This window comes from Nycticebus coucang, chromosome 12 (genome assembly GCF_027406575.1).
Source record: "Nycticebus coucang isolate mNycCou1 chromosome 12, mNycCou1.pri, whole genome shotgun sequence".
Classification (NCBI taxonomy): Eukaryota; Metazoa; Chordata; class Mammalia; order Primates; family Lorisidae; genus Nycticebus; species Nycticebus coucang.
Window position 1 is genome coordinate 16,070,458 of NC_069791.1, and position 16,629 is coordinate 16,087,086.

General features: G+C 43.2%; 1 protein-coding gene across 3 annotated transcripts in view; it reads left to right on the forward strand.

Annotated features, from left to right (window-relative positions):
- CERS5 (ceramide synthase 5) overlaps positions 1-11,939 on the forward strand; it is a 46,749-nt gene extending 34,810 nt beyond the window's left edge. For 2 of the 3 annotated variants that reach the window (XM_053557090.1, XM_053557092.1), the window contains exons 4-10: positions 607-664; positions 3,922-3,972; positions 4,664-4,756; positions 5,626-5,754; positions 5,849-5,955; positions 6,898-7,054; positions 11,041-11,939. In XM_053557090.1, the coding sequence (XP_053413065.1) occupies positions 607-664; positions 3,922-3,972; positions 4,664-4,756; positions 5,626-5,754; positions 5,849-5,955; positions 6,898-7,054; positions 11,041-11,190 (745 nt within the window). In that variant the 3' untranslated portion in view covers positions 11,191-11,939. Of the gene's footprint in view, positions 1-606; positions 665-3,921; positions 3,973-4,663; positions 4,757-5,625; positions 5,755-5,848; positions 5,956-6,897; positions 7,055-9,596; positions 9,706-11,040 lie in introns of all 3 variants that reach the window. The other variant, XM_053557091.1, reaches the window with a different exon arrangement.
- The last annotated feature ends 4,690 nt before the right edge of the window (positions 11,940-16,629 follow it).

Genomic DNA, 16,629 nt, shown 5'->3' on the forward strand with positions numbered 1-16,629 from the left:
GCATTTTATCCCCTTTCCCAAACAGACTGGGAATAAGTTCCTATAACCACACTTACATAGATAGATATGCACACTATGCTACACCTTGACAGAAATAGTACCAGCTTGCTATAACTTGACATTTTCTTGGGAAACATTCATTTTCTGGAAAATACTATATACTTCATTTCATAGAGTTTTTACTAATTATCCTCTAGAAATAGAGCACTATCATTAGAGGGTCTGATAGGAAAGAAAAGTTGATTAAAAAGCCAGTATATATATGTGGAAATCTGTTTTACATAGAGGCTGGAAGATGACTCTGTCTTTGGCTTTTTAGGTAACAGTATTTGTCATTTGTTTCTATTCTGGGAATTTAGCCTGTTTCTCACCAGTAACTGTCTTATCTCCAGATTGGCTATCTTTTTTTTTTTTTTGGTTGTAGTTGTCATTGTTGTTTGGCAAGCTCAGGCTGGATTCGAACCCACCAGCTCCAGTGTATGTGGCTGGCGCCCTAGCTGCTGAGCTACAGGCACCAAGCCCAGATTGGCTATCTTGACTTCTTTAGCCTCAAAGACTTTGTGTTTGAGTCAATATTTGTCTAACCTCTATTCTTTGCCCACTCAGGTGGAGATTCTCTTTTTATTTGAGCATATTCTGCTACGGAATTAGATTTCTCTGGTTGGTGAGTCTGAACTTTCTCTGGTCCTCTGATTGGGTTCTAATCATGCCTTGATCTCTAGAGAGAAAGTTAAATACCTTTAGACATTTATTTTTCCCATTGTTTTTCTCCTTTGTGATACCAATAGCCCAGGTTTATACACATATGCTAAGAGATTGTCTTCTGTCTGAGGCCTGATTCTAGTAGACTCCTGACTGTACCATTTCTCCCATAAATAAAGCTAATGATAATAGTAATAATTAAAACAGCATAGTACTTAGTAGTTTATAAAGCTCTTGACAAAAATACTCTTCTCCCAAGGGAATCAATAACTGCTTAAGGTGGGTGAAACTGCTGAATGCAGTGGCTCATACCTATAATCCCAGTACTTTGGGAGGCCAAGGTGGGAGGATTGCTTGAGGCCAGGAGTTCAAAAACAGCCTGGACAGCATAGCAAGATCCTCTGTCTCTACAAGAAAATTTAAAAATTAGACTGGCAAAAGTATAATCATAGTTGGAGATTTCTTTTTCTTTTGGGGTGGGAATATAGCATTTTGCTTTGTTGCCCTGGCTAGAGTGCAGTATTATTATAGTATACTGTAACCTCATATTCCTAAGCTGAAAGGATCTTCCTAACTTAGTAGCTGGGACTACAGGCATGTACCACCATGCCCAGATAATTTTTCTATTTTTTTTATAGAGTCAGGGCCTTGCTATGTTGCTCAAGCTGCTCTAGAACTCCTGACCTCCAGCAATTCTCCTTCCTTGGCCTTCCAAAATGCTAAGAACACAGGTGTGGGCTCCTGTGTCTGTCCCATAGTTAGAGATTTTAACATTCTCTCAGTAATTGTCTAAATCACTAGGCAAGGTGGATTATTTAAAAGCTCAGGAGTTTAAGACTAGCCAGAGCAACAGTGAGACCCCATCTCTACTAAAAATAGAAAAACTAGCCAGGCATATGCCTATAGTCACAGCTACTTGGGAGGATAAGGCAAGAAGATTGCTCAAGCCCAAGAGTTTGAGGTTGATGTGAGCTATGCCGCCATGGTACTCTGCTCAGGCAACAAAGTAAGACTCTGTCTCAAAAAAAAAAAAAAAAAACACGAGAAATTAGAAACTGTTATGAATTAAATTATGTTAAAAATAAACATACTGAAATTTCTGGGATGCAGCTAAAGCACATTTAGAGGGAAATTCATAGCTTTAAATGTTTGTTAGAAAAATAGAAAGGTGGCTTGGCGCCTGTGGCTCAAGCAGCTAAGGCGCCAGCCACATACACCAGAGCTGGCGGGTTCGAATCCAGCCCAGGCCTGCCAAACAACAATGACAACTGCAACCAAAAAAAAAAAAAAAAGGGCCAGGCGTTGTGGTGGGCGCCTATAGTCCCAGCTACTTGGGAGGCTGAGGCAAGAGAATCGCTTAAGCCCAGGAGTTGAAGTTTGCTGTGAGCTGTGATGCCAGGGTACTCTACCCAGGGTGACAGGTTGAGGCTATCTCAAAAAAAAAAAAAAAGAAAGGCTTAAAGTCAGTGATGTAAGTTTCTACTTTAGCATCTTGTAAAAGAGCTAAGTAAATTAAAAGGAGTAAATTTTTTTTTTTGATACAGAGTTTCACTATGTCACCCATGGTCGAGTGACCTGGCATCACAGTTCACAGCAACCTCAAACTTTTGGGCTTAAGTGATTCTTTTGCCTCAGCCTCCCACGTAGCTGGGACTACAGGCACCTGCCACAATGCCCGGCTGTTTTTTGGTTGCATTTGTTGTTAACAGGCCAGGGCCAGGCTCAAACCCACCAGCCTTGGTGCATGTGGCTAGCACTGTAACCACTGAGCTCCAGGGGCGGAGCCAAAAGTAAATCACTTTTAGTGGCTCACACCTGTAATTCTAGCACTCTGGGAGGTGGATTGCCTAAGCTAATGGGTTCGAGACCAGCCTGAGCCAAGTGAGACCCTGTCTCTGAAAATAGCCAGCCATTGTGGCGGGCGCCTGTAGTCCCAGCTACTTGGGAGGCTGAGGCAAGAGAATCACTTGAGCCCAAGAGTTTGAGGTTGCTGTGAGCTACAAGGCCACAGCACTCTACCAAGGGCAACATAGTAAGATTCTGTCTCAAAAAAAAAGGCAGAGGTGGTGGGAGGGTGAAAAAAAAAAAAAAAAAAGGCAGAGGCTTGGCGCCTATGGCTCAAGGGGCTAAGGCTCCAGCCACATACACCTGAGCTGGTGGGTTGGAATCCAGGCTGGGCCCGCCAAACAACAATGATGGCTGCAACAAAAAATAGCTGGGCGTTGTGGCAGGCGCCTGTAGTCCCAGCTCAGTTGGGAGGCGGAGGCAGGAGAATCGCTTGAGCCCAGGATTTGGAGGTTGCTGTGAGCTGTGATGTCACTGCACTCTACTCAGGGCGACAGGTTGATACTCTGTCTATTAAAAAAAAGGGCGGCACTGTGGCACAGTGAGTGGGGCGCTGGCCCCATATGCCGAGGGTAGCGGGTTCAAACCCAGCCCCAGCCAAACTGTGACGAAAAAATGGCCGGGCATTGTGGCGAGCGCCTGTAGTCCCAGCTGCTCAGGAGGCTGAGGCAAGAGAATCGCGTAGGCCCAGGAGCTGGAGGTTGCTGTGAGCCACAAAGGGCCATAAAGTGAGACTCTGTCTCTACAAAAAAAAAAAGGGCAGAAAAGAATGAAACAGACATTAAACCAACTGTGGATAAAATTAATAAAACCAAAAGTTAGTTCTTTGAAAGTCTAATTAAAATTGATAAACCCCAAGAAAAAAAAGAAAATATAAATTATCAATAAGAGCTTGTCATTTTAGATTTTATAGACATTGAAAGGATAAAAAGATAATATTAATGAATAATGGAAATAAATTCAGCAGCATAAGTGAATGAACAGAGTCCTTAAAGGTATAATTTTAACTTTATTAGAGGTGATTACTTTTGAACTTGATGTAGAAATTTCTCTCTTGGTTATCAGATGGAATCATTGTCTTCCTGCCTCACTATATATATCTCAGTTGGTGATGCTTCCTAAAACTATCCTAGAGCTCTCCCTGTTCTTATTTACCTCAAAGCATAGTTTTTTTATTTATAATAACACTTTCTTATTGTAAAAGAAAAATCTAGCCATTTATTGATTCTTTAGGGATCTCTGAAATCTGTTAAGGCAGAGTCCTTCTTTCTTGTCTCTTTTGTCCCAAGCAAGTGAAAGAGGGATTATACAGGATAGATCTTGAAGCCAGGGGAGAATCCTGAAGGCTGACCTGGATTATCTGTTTTCTTTTAGTCACCTTGGTTCTGGGACATCCGACAGTGCTGGCATGGCTATCCATTTCAGGTAGAATCTGAGTTGTTTGAAGATATGGGCGTTGTGTGTGTGTAAGGTATAAGGTCAGGTGGGTGAGGGTGCAATGCCAGTCCCAGGACAGATGGCACATTTCTGTGGTATTGCAGGATTAAGATTCGAGTCCTGACTCATATATGCAGCATTTCTATTTCTAAGGCTTCCATAGCAGTGAAATACAGTGACCTTTTTATTCTAAATCCTCCATTATATTCACCCTAATTGGGCTAGAGAGAAAAACAGTTTCCTGTCAGTTAATGATGTACCTTCTTGCTCAGGTGGCCTTTTTGTACCAAGGGCAACTTGGAACAACACCCTTAAGAACATCTTGGTTCCAATCTACACTAGAAACATGTCAGGGAACCACTAACAAGGTGGAAAAGGAAGGCCTCTGTGTATTTAATCCCATGAAAAGCACTAACTGCCTACAATTCTAGACATACTGATTTGACTGTGCTAAAGAAGAAAGCAGAAGATGGTATGTAGAGGTACAAAGGGAAGACATTTAAGTCTCTACTACACCACTCCAAAGTCTATTAGCTATCGTAGATCTTGGGAAATGATGGGGGAGAATAAATATCTAATAATTTAGAGGTATGGGTCCTTCTCCAAGACAGAGAAACCTGCAGAGATGGAATGCGGCTTTGACTAGCTGGTATTCTAACAACTTCTTTCTTTCTTCCAGCCTCTCTCAAGTGGACTTTATTGCTATTATATCATGGAATTGGCCTTCTATTGGTCTCTTATGTTTTCTCAGTTTATAGACATTAAAAGAAAGGTAAGGACACTGGCTCCTTCAGCTCTCTAATTTGTGGCATCTTCCTTTCTGCCATCTTCTATTGTTGCTATTGTGCTGGATTCTCTTCCCTGACTGGGACCGCAAAGGAAAGGAAGAGTTGATTTGATGAGACTATTAGCTCATCATAATGTTTAAGACATAATAGACTATATACTTGTGAACCTATCACCAAACTAAAGAACTAGAACATCATTAATCCCATTGTATCTGTGTGGAGAGCACAGACTTTTCATCCTTGTTTCTCTGAACCAAATTCACCTGTCTTCTACCCTTTTGTCCTCAGTGGCTGACAAGTTCAATAGATGTGTATGATAATTAAAGTATTTGGAGATATCTCTAGGTCTAACCCTGGTGTTTGAACCCAAGAGGAAATTAGGATACTTAAATCTGAAAGCAGGAAGTGCTTGCAGTAAAAGGATGTAACTGATATGCATTTTTCTGCATATCAGCTTTGCTCTTCCACAAACCTCTCCTTTCTGTTAGGTCCTTTTGGTTGAAATTTCTTTCATTAAAGCAGAAGAGTCTTAGAATTTCAGGGATATCTAAGGCTTATATGTCCCACTGCGAAATTATTCCTAAGTATCAGCTCAGCATCCATGCTCTATACAGTCTTCAATTGCCAAAGGCAATTGCTCTTTCGTTTCAAGCTATATTAAAATAGACTATGAGTCAGTCAGTGATGTAGGTAGTATAGGGTTAAAACTAGCCAGCTTCCTAAGGGAAAGTCTAAACAGAATGGAACCTATAGGGGGTGGGGTAAGATCCTCAGAATAATGCAGGACGTTGGGGTGGCCAGCATTTCTGTGGCCTTACCTTTATCTGCCTCTTCTATTTTCATTCCTTCCTAGGACTTTCTGATCATGTTCTTGCATCACTTGGTCACCATTGCACTTATCACCCTCTCCTACATCACCAATATGGTTCGAGTGGGAACTTTGATCATGTGTCTACATGATGCCTCAGACTTCTTGCTGGAGGTAAAAATCCAACCCCTCTTTCATCATTCCTCTTTTTCTTCCTATGTGAGAAATGACTTTGTTCTCAACTCAATTCTCATCTTCCTTTCTCCAGGCAGCCAAGCTGGCCAATTACGCTAAGTATCAGCGGCTCTGTGACACACTGTTTGTGATCTTCAGTGCTGTTTTTATGGTCACTCGTCTAGGAATCTATCCATTCTGGTAAGTTGCTAGGTTTGTAGGCCTGTGGTAGGTATGTAATTAATGATACCTTTTTGCCAATTCAGTTTTTCTATTATACTCTATTTTTGCCAGCAGAACACCAATAACTATATTGCCCTGCTTTTTCCTTGGCCTAAGCTGACCTTTTCTGGACTTTTCACAGGGCCTCACATCCACCTTATATCATATTTCTAGCAAGTTCTGATTTAGACTGAGAGTATCCAACTCACTTGGTGTCTGGCTTTCCTGATTCATCTCTGAGCAACAGTCCTCATTTCACATTTAAGTAATTCCTTTGCTTTCTTTTGCACTGTTTACAAAATTCTCAGGATCTTTTTTGCTTATGTTTCTGCAGTAAACCCACCCTGAGCAACACACATACACACTCATACCCCTTTCACGTCTACACTGCTTTCTGGAACAAAGTCAGTGACTCTGGGTTGGAGATTCTGCTTCATCTGAGGAAATCAGCTACTTCATCCTATATGTGCCTAAGGATCTGAGTCATTCCCTGAATTATAATCCTGTCCCACTGCTGTCCCAATTTTGTGAAACTGAATACTAGAAGTGATTCATAATGCGACTTAACCTATCAGTTCCCAGTATTTCTTTCTGTTTACTTAGTCCCTAAAGATAGAAAATTCAGCCAGGCATGGTGGCTTATGCCTATAATCCTAACACTCTGGGAGGCTGAGGCAGGAGGATCACTTGAATCCAGGAGTTTGAGGTTGCTGTGGGCTACGATGGCACCACAGCACTCTAGCCTGGACAACAGAATGAGACTCTGTCCCCCCCCAAAAAAAATAAAGAAAAGAAACTCCATGGGCTCCTCCCTTTCTTTATCATTTTCTTACTATGGATTAATATTCCTGGAACTTCAAATTCTATCTCTGTTTGCGTAGCTTTGACTCTGGAATCTGACTTTTGGCCTTCTTCTTCCAGGATTTTGAACACGACGCTTTTTGAGAGTTGGGAGATAATTGGGCCCTATACTTCCTGGTGGCTCCTCAATGGTCTTCTCCTGATCCTACAGGTTCTGCATGTCATCTGGTCCTACCTAATTGCACGAATTGCTTTCAAAGCCTTGATCCGGGGAAAGGTGAGAATGAAAGATGGCTTCTTTCTTTGAGCTGTGTAGGAATTTGGGTATTACTCAACAGACCTCCTTCTATCTAGCCTGCCTGGTAAGCCCCACCTGTATAAGTAGGCCAAGGAAAACCTAGGGCTCTAGAGTTTTTGCCTTTTCTATAAATAAGAGTGTTTAGCCTTTTAAGACATAACTAGATGCAAGAGGAAGGATCTGCCTTTTTCCTATCCCTTAAGAATGGCTTTGTTGCCAGGCATGGTGGCTCACTCCTAGCACTCTGGGAGGCTGAGGTGGGTGGATTGCTTGAGCTCACGAGTTTAAGACGAGCCTGAACAACAGCGAGACCCCGTCTCTAAAAAACAAAATAGCCGGGCGGCGCCTGTGGCTCAGTCGGTGGGGCGCCGGCCCCATATACAGAGGGTGGCGGGTTCAAACCCGGCCCCGGCCAAACTGCAACCAAAAAATAGCCAGGCGTTGTGGCGGGCGCCTGTAGTCCCAGCTACTCGAGAGGCTGAGGCAAGAGAATCACCTAAGCCCAGGAGTTGGAGGTTGCTGTGAGCTATGTGAGGCCACGGCACTCTACCGAGGGCCATAGGGTGAGACTCTGTCTCTACAAAAAAAAAATAGCCAGTGTTGTGGCAAGGTGCCTGTAGTCCCAGCTACCAGGGAGGCTGAGTCAAGTGAATCACTTGAGCCCAGGAATTTGAGTTTGCTGTGAGCTATGATACCATGGTACTCTACCCAGGGTGACAAAGTGAAACTCTGTCTCAAAAAAAAAAAAAAAAAAGGCTTTTGATGTTGAGCACAGTGGCTCATGCCTATAATCCTAGCATGAGCCAGAGAGAGACCCCATCTCTAAATATAGCCAGGTGTTGTGGCGGGTGCCTGTAGTCCCAGCTACTTGGGAGATTGAGGCAAGAGAATCGCTTAAGCCCAAGAGTTTGAGGGCTCAGCACCTGTGGCTCAAACAGCTAAGGCGCCAGCCATGCACACCTGAGCTAGCAAGTTCGAATCCAGCCTGGGCCCGCCAAACAATGATGGCTGCAATCAAAAGGTAGCCGGGCATTGTAGCGGGTGCTTGTAATCCTAGCTACTTGGGAGGTGGAGGCAGAATTGCTTGAGCCCAGGAGTTAGAGGTTGCCGTGAGCTGTAATGCCATGCCACTCTACCCAGGGCGACAGCTTGAGGCTCTGTCTCAAAAAAAAAAGAGTTTGAGGTTGCTGTGAGCTATGACTCCACGGCACTCTACCGAGGGACAAAGTGGTCCCCCCCACCAAAAAAGAATGGCTTTTGTTAAAGAATGAGTAGGGTTAAGAGTTTTAGAGATAGCATAACTATTTCCTGTCCTTTACCCTACCTACGTTATTAGTTGGTTGCATATTTTTGTTTTTAATATGACAGGCTTTTTTTTTTTTTTTAAAGGAAATCATATATGGAGCACCAAGATATTAACTGTGTAAAGGCAGATTGTTAGGTTATCCAGGAGTGGTAGTTCAGAAGCCACCCCAGGTTGACCATGCTGGTATTTTCAGGGTTCGATTTCTATAAGGAACTAGAACCATCAGCTTCATCCCACTGTTGTATGAGGCAAGGGTCCTGAGTAAATGGGTATGTAGTGTTTTCAATGTCCTTATTATGGAAAAAGAAAGATGCCATTTAATAATAAAACTCATAATTGGGGCAGCGTCTGTAGCTCAGTGGGTAGGGCACTGGCCACATACACCGAGGCTGTTGGGTTTGAACCCAGCCCGGGCCAGCTAAAACAGCAATGACAACTGCAACAACAACAACAAAAAATAGCCAGGCTTTGTTCCCGTAGCTCAGCGGTTAGGGCGCAGGCTACATAAACCTGGGCTGGCAGGTTGGAACCCAGCCTGGGCCTGCCAAATAACAATGACAACTACAACAACAACAAAAAATACCAAGGGTGAGAGCTTGAGACTGTGTCTCAAAAAAAAAAAAAAAAAATAGCCACTTGTGGTGGGTACCTGTAGTCCCAGCTACTTGGGAGGCTGAGGCAAGAGAATCATTTAAGCCCAAGAGCTTGAGGTTGCTATGAGCTGTGATGCCACAGCACTCTACCCAGGGCTACAGGCAACAGCTTGAGACTTTGTCTCAAAAAAACCCCCAAAACTCATAAATGGTTAGGCACAGTGGCATGCATGTGTAATCCCACCTACTTGGGAGGCTGAGGTGGGAAGATCACTTAGCCCAGGAGTTTGAGACCAGCCTAGGTCATAGTGAGACGCTGTCTCAAAAAACAAAAACAAAAATAAAAGTCTTCACTGAACTTTGCAAGTTCTGAAACAGATTGTGATTAGCCCAAGATCTAGGGGTTTCGGCTTAATGTAACACAGATTCCCAAGTAGGAGGGGCTTTGCGAGAGGAGGTGTTGATGCCAGGATGTACTGTTGGAATGTATAGGTATTTATGCTCTCCTGTGTCACTGTTCCTTATGGCTGTAATTTGGTTTCAGAACTTGCTCAGTGTGCCTATGCATCTTACTGTAGCTTCTGGATGTCTCTGTTCTTCCCTGCTTTTCTTTCCTGAACAGGTGACCTATCCAGGAAGGATTAGACCCAGACTCTGTACTCTCCACTCTTTTCTCACCTCCTTCCTTTTTTCTATGCCTGGCAGGAGTTGGACAATTTCATCTCTTGCATGTAAGTGTATCTATGCTTCTAGTATTCAGGGAAGCATGTCTGTCTGAATGTATTTCTCTTCCTTCCTGCTATCCTCTCTGTTCCCCTGTGAACATGTCTCAGAGCATGTCCTCTCTCTTGAACGGATAGGGTTGTTGCTGACTGGCACTCAAGTTGCCTGATTCTTTTCCTAAATTGAGACAAGAGTTGTCTACTCTTTTTTTCTTTTCTTCTTTTTTGTCTCTCTTTACCTCAAATCTAGAGATACTCTGACCTCTGGTGGAAACTTCCTGAAAATAAAGTAGTCAACTGGTCATCTGAGTTCAGAGATCAACAGCTGTAATAAACTATAGATGAGCTATCCAACACAAACCCAAAGCAAATGCTTGCCTTCTTGGCAGCAGCAATTATAACTTGTTCCTTTTCATATCCTTTATTCCATTACTTTAAAAACACACACCATACACACACATTTATTATCTTTCAGTTCTGGAGGTCAGAAGTCTAACACAGGTTTCACTGGGTTTCTGTCCTTTACTTTCCTGGTCCATGGAAAGGAATTTATTTAAAATACTCTGCTTGATATGTAGGATAATTTAGATCGGAAAACACTGCTGTAATTCAAACATTTCATTTGAAAATGTAATACAGAATAGCTCAAGTTAACAGGTAAAGATGCAAAGATGCTAGCATGATTGGGACTGGGATTCTTTTCTCATTGACTGCCAACCCGTTTTTTGTTTTCACCATACTGTGTAAGTGTCTTCAGATGCTGAAGTTTCACAAGAGGAGTGATCCTGTTATTGGAAAGGTGAAAAGATAGGTAAATGGTGTCATGGGATAGTGGTAATTTAGTTCAAGAATAGTAAACTACTTAAAAAGGCCCATTATAAGTTTTGGGGGTAAAACAGAACTCAGGATAACAAATATGAATAAATACAACTACCAAGATAGAGGCCCTGCTGACAGTTACATGTATTGTGTCTGCCTTCCCTATTATTTGAAGTAAAGAGGAGTAAGGGTGTCTGGAATTTTCCTCTACCCTAACCTAAGTCTCAGTCAATGTCAGTTCTCTTAGGCTGGTCCTTTAAGATACACTGCTCTACCTATGCAGCTTCTATTCCATAGAGAACAGAGTCAGAGATGACAAAAGAAAAGGCCAGGAAGTAGGTGAAAAGATATTTACAACAGTAGCCATGGTCCAGATAATACTTTGGGTAAGCTGTCATTAGATATTAGAAGGTAGACCAGATTGAGAAAGTGCCCAAACATGGGCTCTTTAAGCTTAGTCCATCTTGTAATTCTCTCTAGAAAAGTTGTGTCCTCACTTCCTTGCCTTCTGTCTCTCCCACCCAGGTATCTAAGGATGATCGCAGTGATGTGGAGAGCAGCTCAGAAGAAGATGAAGGGACCACCTGCACGAAAAGCCCCTGTGACAGTAGCTCCAGCAATGGTGCCAGTCGAGTGAATGGTCATATGGGAGGCAGCTACTGGGCTGAAGAGTAAGGTGGTTGGTATGGGGACTTAAGCACACATGGACTTGTAGAGCCACTGGCCTCCCGGGTCTCCCCACATCTACTCTTCTGTGACTGGGGGACAGCAAGGCACTGAGGAGAATCAAAGAAGCAATTGTTTTCACCTTTTTTAAAAACCCTGCCATTTTTGTATTTAATAGCCTCCAGATCCTTTCAATAATGTTATTTGCTGTGTGTGTGTGTGTGTTTGTGTGTGTTCTTATGCACATGCATTTGTGCATATGCATGAGTTTCATTGCCTAGGTTGGGGCACAATTCTGGACTGGGGCTACTAGGCCTTGCCTAGTCGCCTTTGAACCCAGCTCAATCCCAGATTTGGCTGCATCTTGAATTATGCTGGGTCCAGACTATCCCTTACCTTTTTGCCCATGGCTCTTGAGGCTCTAAACTCCTGGACCATCTGAATGGAGCAGCTGAGTTCAACTTCAGGTTCTTGCACTGTTCCTCTTTCGGCGCTAGAATTTTTTAGAAGAGGAAGTTGTAAAGAAACAGAATGGTAATGGATGGCCAGGATTGCTGTGCCCCCTAGCTAGATCCTTTTCCTACCACTGGATAGTAATGGGGACAGCTCCTGATAATCCTGCTTTTTACTCAATGGTACGCAGGGAGCAGGGTGTGGGAGACAGTGAGCTGAGGCCTGGAGGAGGACAACAGCCACTGGGTGAGCTGTTAATGGTTTTATATTTGTTTACTCTTCTGTAATTAAAAGTGCTTCAACCCTCCTTAAATGTCTCAACCTCTTTAGTGACTCTGTCCTCCATTCACTGAATCCATAAGCTAATAATTAGAAAGTATTCCAGGTCTGATTCAAGCAGCCCTGAACACCAAATTTTCCTCTGTCCATGGTGGGAAGAGCCAGCCAGAGTACTTACATTTTAGGGTTTTATGTATTAAGAAAAAAATAAAGGGCGGCGCCTGTGGCTCAGTGGGTAGGGTGCCGGCCCCATATACACCGAGGGTGGTGGGTTCAAACAGGGCCCTAGCCAAACTGCAAAAACAACAAAAAAAATAGCCGGGTGTTCTGGCAGGCGCCTGTAGTCCCAGCTACTCGGGAGGCTGAGGCAAGAGACTCCCTAAGCCCAGGAGTTAGAGGTTGCTGTGAGCTGTGTGATGCCATGGCATTCTACCAAGGGTGATAAAGTGAGACTCTGTCTCCACACACACACACAAAAAAAAATAATAATAAAAATAAACATGTTTAGTGGATCATAAAAACAATACTGAGCAGATTAAAAGATGTATACAGTGAAACCAACAAAGGTTTTGGTTGAAAAGCTAAGTCACCTTTAGTTAGATACCTATATTTGCATCTTATTTATAATACAGAGATTTTAAAGTTGTGATAAATGAGTCTGAGCAGATGCTTTCTGTTTGAGTTCTGTTTTCTCTTTTAGCCCTTGGAGAAGCAGTTACCCTAACTAGATTTTTCTTTAGATGAAGCCTTGGCAAAATTAACCAAATGGTATTCATGTCCCAGAATAATTTTCCATTTAATGAATATTCACATCATCAGACTATTCCCATGTGCTCTTGCATACATGATGACATATAAACAGCTTCATATAAGAGACGGATGAAAATGAAAAGAAATGTTAGTGTTCTAAAAATCAGATACTCAATGTTCATTGACACTGTAGGGATATTGACTCTACTAAACTTAAATTACAGACAGACTGGATTTTAAAAATACTGTGGGGCAGGCAGGTGCAGTGGCTCACGCCTATAATCCTAGCACTCTGGGAGGCCAAGGTGGATGGATTACCTGAGCTCAGGAGTTCAAGACCAGCCTGAGCAAAAGTTAAGACCCCATCCCAAAAAATCTAGCCAGGGGTTGTGTGGCAGGCCCCTATAGGCCCAGCTACTTGGAAGGCTGAGGCAAGAAGATTGCTTGAGCCCAAGAGTTTGAGGTTGCTGTGAGCTATGATGCCATGGCACTCTAACAAGTGTGACAAAAATCTTTATAAATATATATATAGAGAGAGGGAGAGCTCTTATTACATGCCTGGCACTGTATTAAACATGTATGATAAAGATGAGGTAAAAAGGGGTTAAGTTACCTCTTAACTTAAGGTCAGACATCTAGTAAGGACTCACATGCACTGTCTTTCTTCTTACACTACACTACTACATTATACCACACATCCACTATACTATCTATGTTGCCACTTCCCAAAACTTGACATAGGGGCAGGTGCCCATAGCTCAGTGGTTAAGGTGCCCGCCACATTCACCAGGGCTGGTGAGTTCAAACCTGGCCCAGGCCTGCTAAAACAAATAAAAGAATAGCCGGGCGTTGTGACAGGCGCCTATAGTCCCAGCTACTAGGGAGGCAGAGGCAAGAGAAGCACTTGAGCCCAAGAATTGGAGGTTGCTGTGAACTATAACGCCAGGGCACTCTACCGAGGGTGAAAAATAAGACTCGACTCAAAAAAAAAAGAAAAGAAAACTGGACTGGATATCTAAGGTGATTTACTTATCTGGCTATCAGTTGATGCTGGCTGTTCCTAGGAGCTCAGTCAGGGCTGTCAACCAAAGTGCCTACTCCAAAGCCCAAGACAGTGGAGACATGGCCTCGTCATTGTCCTAGATTTTGCACAGGTGGCTGAATTCCAAGCTACTGGGCCATTTAAGAGTGTTATCTTGAACTGACACTGATCACCTCCCTGTGTTCTATAGATCAGAGTAATCACAGGTTCTGCCCATATTCACAAGTGGGTGGTGAGGTAGACTGTATCTCTTGATAGAGAAGTGACAAAGTCACTGAAGAAGAGCATAGGAAGACACTGTTGCAATCATCTTTGAAAAATTCAATTTGCCACAATGAAGAAAGGGAGTTACAAAAGTTTTTTTTTAAGAGTCTCACTTTAAAAAAAAAAAAAAAAAAGTCTCACTTTATCATCCTCAGTAGAGTGCTATGGCATCACAGCTCACAGCAACCTCCACCTCCTAGGTTTAGGTGATTCTCTTGCCTCAGCCTCCCGAGTAGCTGGGACTACAGGCGCCTGCCACAATGCCCGGCTATTTTTGTTGTTGCAGTTTGGCCAGGGCTGGGTTTGAACCTGCCACCCTCGGCATATGGGGCCGGCGTCCTACTCACTGAGCCACAGGCACCACCCTACAGAAGTTGTTTTAAATCCACAGACAACTCAGATTGCCCATCCTAATCCTAAAAATAACCATACGAGTTTAATTAGTAGATAATTATACTATGAAATTTTTTTTTTAGAGATAGCGTCTCACTCTGTCACCTGAGTTGGAGTGCAGTAGTGCAGTGATAGCTCTCTGCAGCTTCTGATTCCTGGCCCCAAACAATCTTCCGGCCTCAGCCCTCTCAAAGTTGCTGGGACTATAGGCATAAGCTACTCCACTCAGCCCTGGTACTCAGAATTTAAACCAAGTTCTTCAGATGTTAGATCCAGTCTTCATGCAGGCAGATGTTATCAGTTCAGTAACATTAAGTGCCTACAGGCACTGTGGCAGAAAGTGAGGACACAGATAAGTAAGATTTGTTTCTATCTGCAAAGGGCTCATACTCTAGTAAGGAATAAAAACATAACAATGCATTAAGAACTATTCTAACTTGTTCTTGGCAAGGAGCAAGAAAACTTGAAAGTGGAGCTGAGCCATTAAATGAGTAGAGTTTTGCCAGGAAGATAAGGAATGAAGGGTATTATGTTTAGATGAGATATGAATATATGAAAGAACATCTCTGACTTAATGCAGATTACAATAGGCTGAGACAAACATCTAGAAATGGTGGATAAGGTATTTTTTAAGTTGTTTTATAAAAATGCATAGCTAAGCTTCCAAGAAAGAGACAAAAGACACGAAGGAATTGAAAAGAGCAAACAGCAAAACAGCTGATGTAATTACTGAGGGGGATAAGAGGAACATAACTTAAGGACTTGTTTTAATGCTGACAACAAAGAGGAGGCTAGCTCCAACTGGGAAAAGATAAAACTGAGACCCCAGTTAAAGCTGGGACCCTGAAAGAGCAACAGCCTCAGTGAAGGAGGGGAAACTATCCAAAATCCACCCTGTTGGCAAAAGAATAAGGAAGCCTGAATGCCTAGGCGTGGGCTCAAGAGATTTAAAAATTCTAAACTCTGGACCCTGCACCTTATGTGAATTTGAGTATATCTTCTGTGTGGTCAGGGGTACATGACCAGCCCCACCCAATCCCCAGGTAAGAACTTGCATAAAAATTGGTCTCAGATTAGTTATCCCCTGTTGCTCTGGAGAGACATGTGCATAATGATACAAACAACATGGAACTCTACACCTTCCTCCAAGATTCACTCAAACCTGTGACATGTATATTAATACTAATAAAACACTAGTATCTAGAATATAAGGAATTCTGTCTATGAATTTAAAAAAGAAAAGAAAAGCCGGATGCAGTGGTATGTGCCTGTAGTCCCAGCTGAGATGGGAAGGTCGCTTGAGTCCAGGAGTTCTGGGCCGTTGTGCTTTATGCCGATCAGGTGTTCATACTAAGTTGGCCATCAATATGGTGACCTCCCGGGAGTTGGAGGCCACCAGGTTGCCTAAGGAGGGGGTGGCCCGAGTCAGAAACAGAGAAGGTCAAAACTCCTGTGCTGATCAGTAGTGGGATTGCGCCTGTGAATAGTCACTCCGTCTCTAAAGAAAAAATAAATAGGGTGGTGCCTGTGGCTCAAGGAGTAGGGCACCAACCCCATATACTGGAGGTGGCAGGTTCAAACCCAGCCCCAGTCAAAAACTGCAAAAAAAAAATAAATAAAAAGAAAAGAGGGCGGTGCCTGTGGCTCAGCAAGTAGAGCGCTGGTCCCATATACCAAGGGTGGTGGGTTCAAATCCGACCCCAGCCAAACTGCAACAAAAAATAGCTGAGCGTTGTGGCAGGTGCCTGTTGTCCCAGCTGCTTGGGAGTTTGAGGCAAGAGAATCGCCTAAGCCCAGGAGTTGGAGGTTGCTGTGAGCTGTGATGCCACAGCACTCTACTGAGGGTGACAAAGTGAGACTCTGTCTCTACAAAAAAAAAAAGAGAGAGTTCAAGACCAGCCTGAGGAATATAGTGAGACCTCATCTCCACAGAAAAATAAAACATGATGGCACACACCTGTAGTCCTAGCTACTCAGGAGGCTAAGGCAAGAGGATTGTTTGAGCCCAGGAGTTTGAGGTTGCAGTAAGCTATGATGATGCCACTGCACTCTAACCTAGGTAAGAGAGACCATGTCTCAAAAAACAAACAAAAAAAAGAAAACACAAAAAACTACATTTCCTTGTCAATATGGACGTATTAGTCCAGTTCTCCAGAGAACTGATAAGATAGAAGAGATAAAAAGAGATGTACAGGGTGGCGCCTGTGGCTCAGTGAGTAGGGCGCCGGCTCCATATACCAAGGGTGGCGGGTTCAAATCCAGCCCCA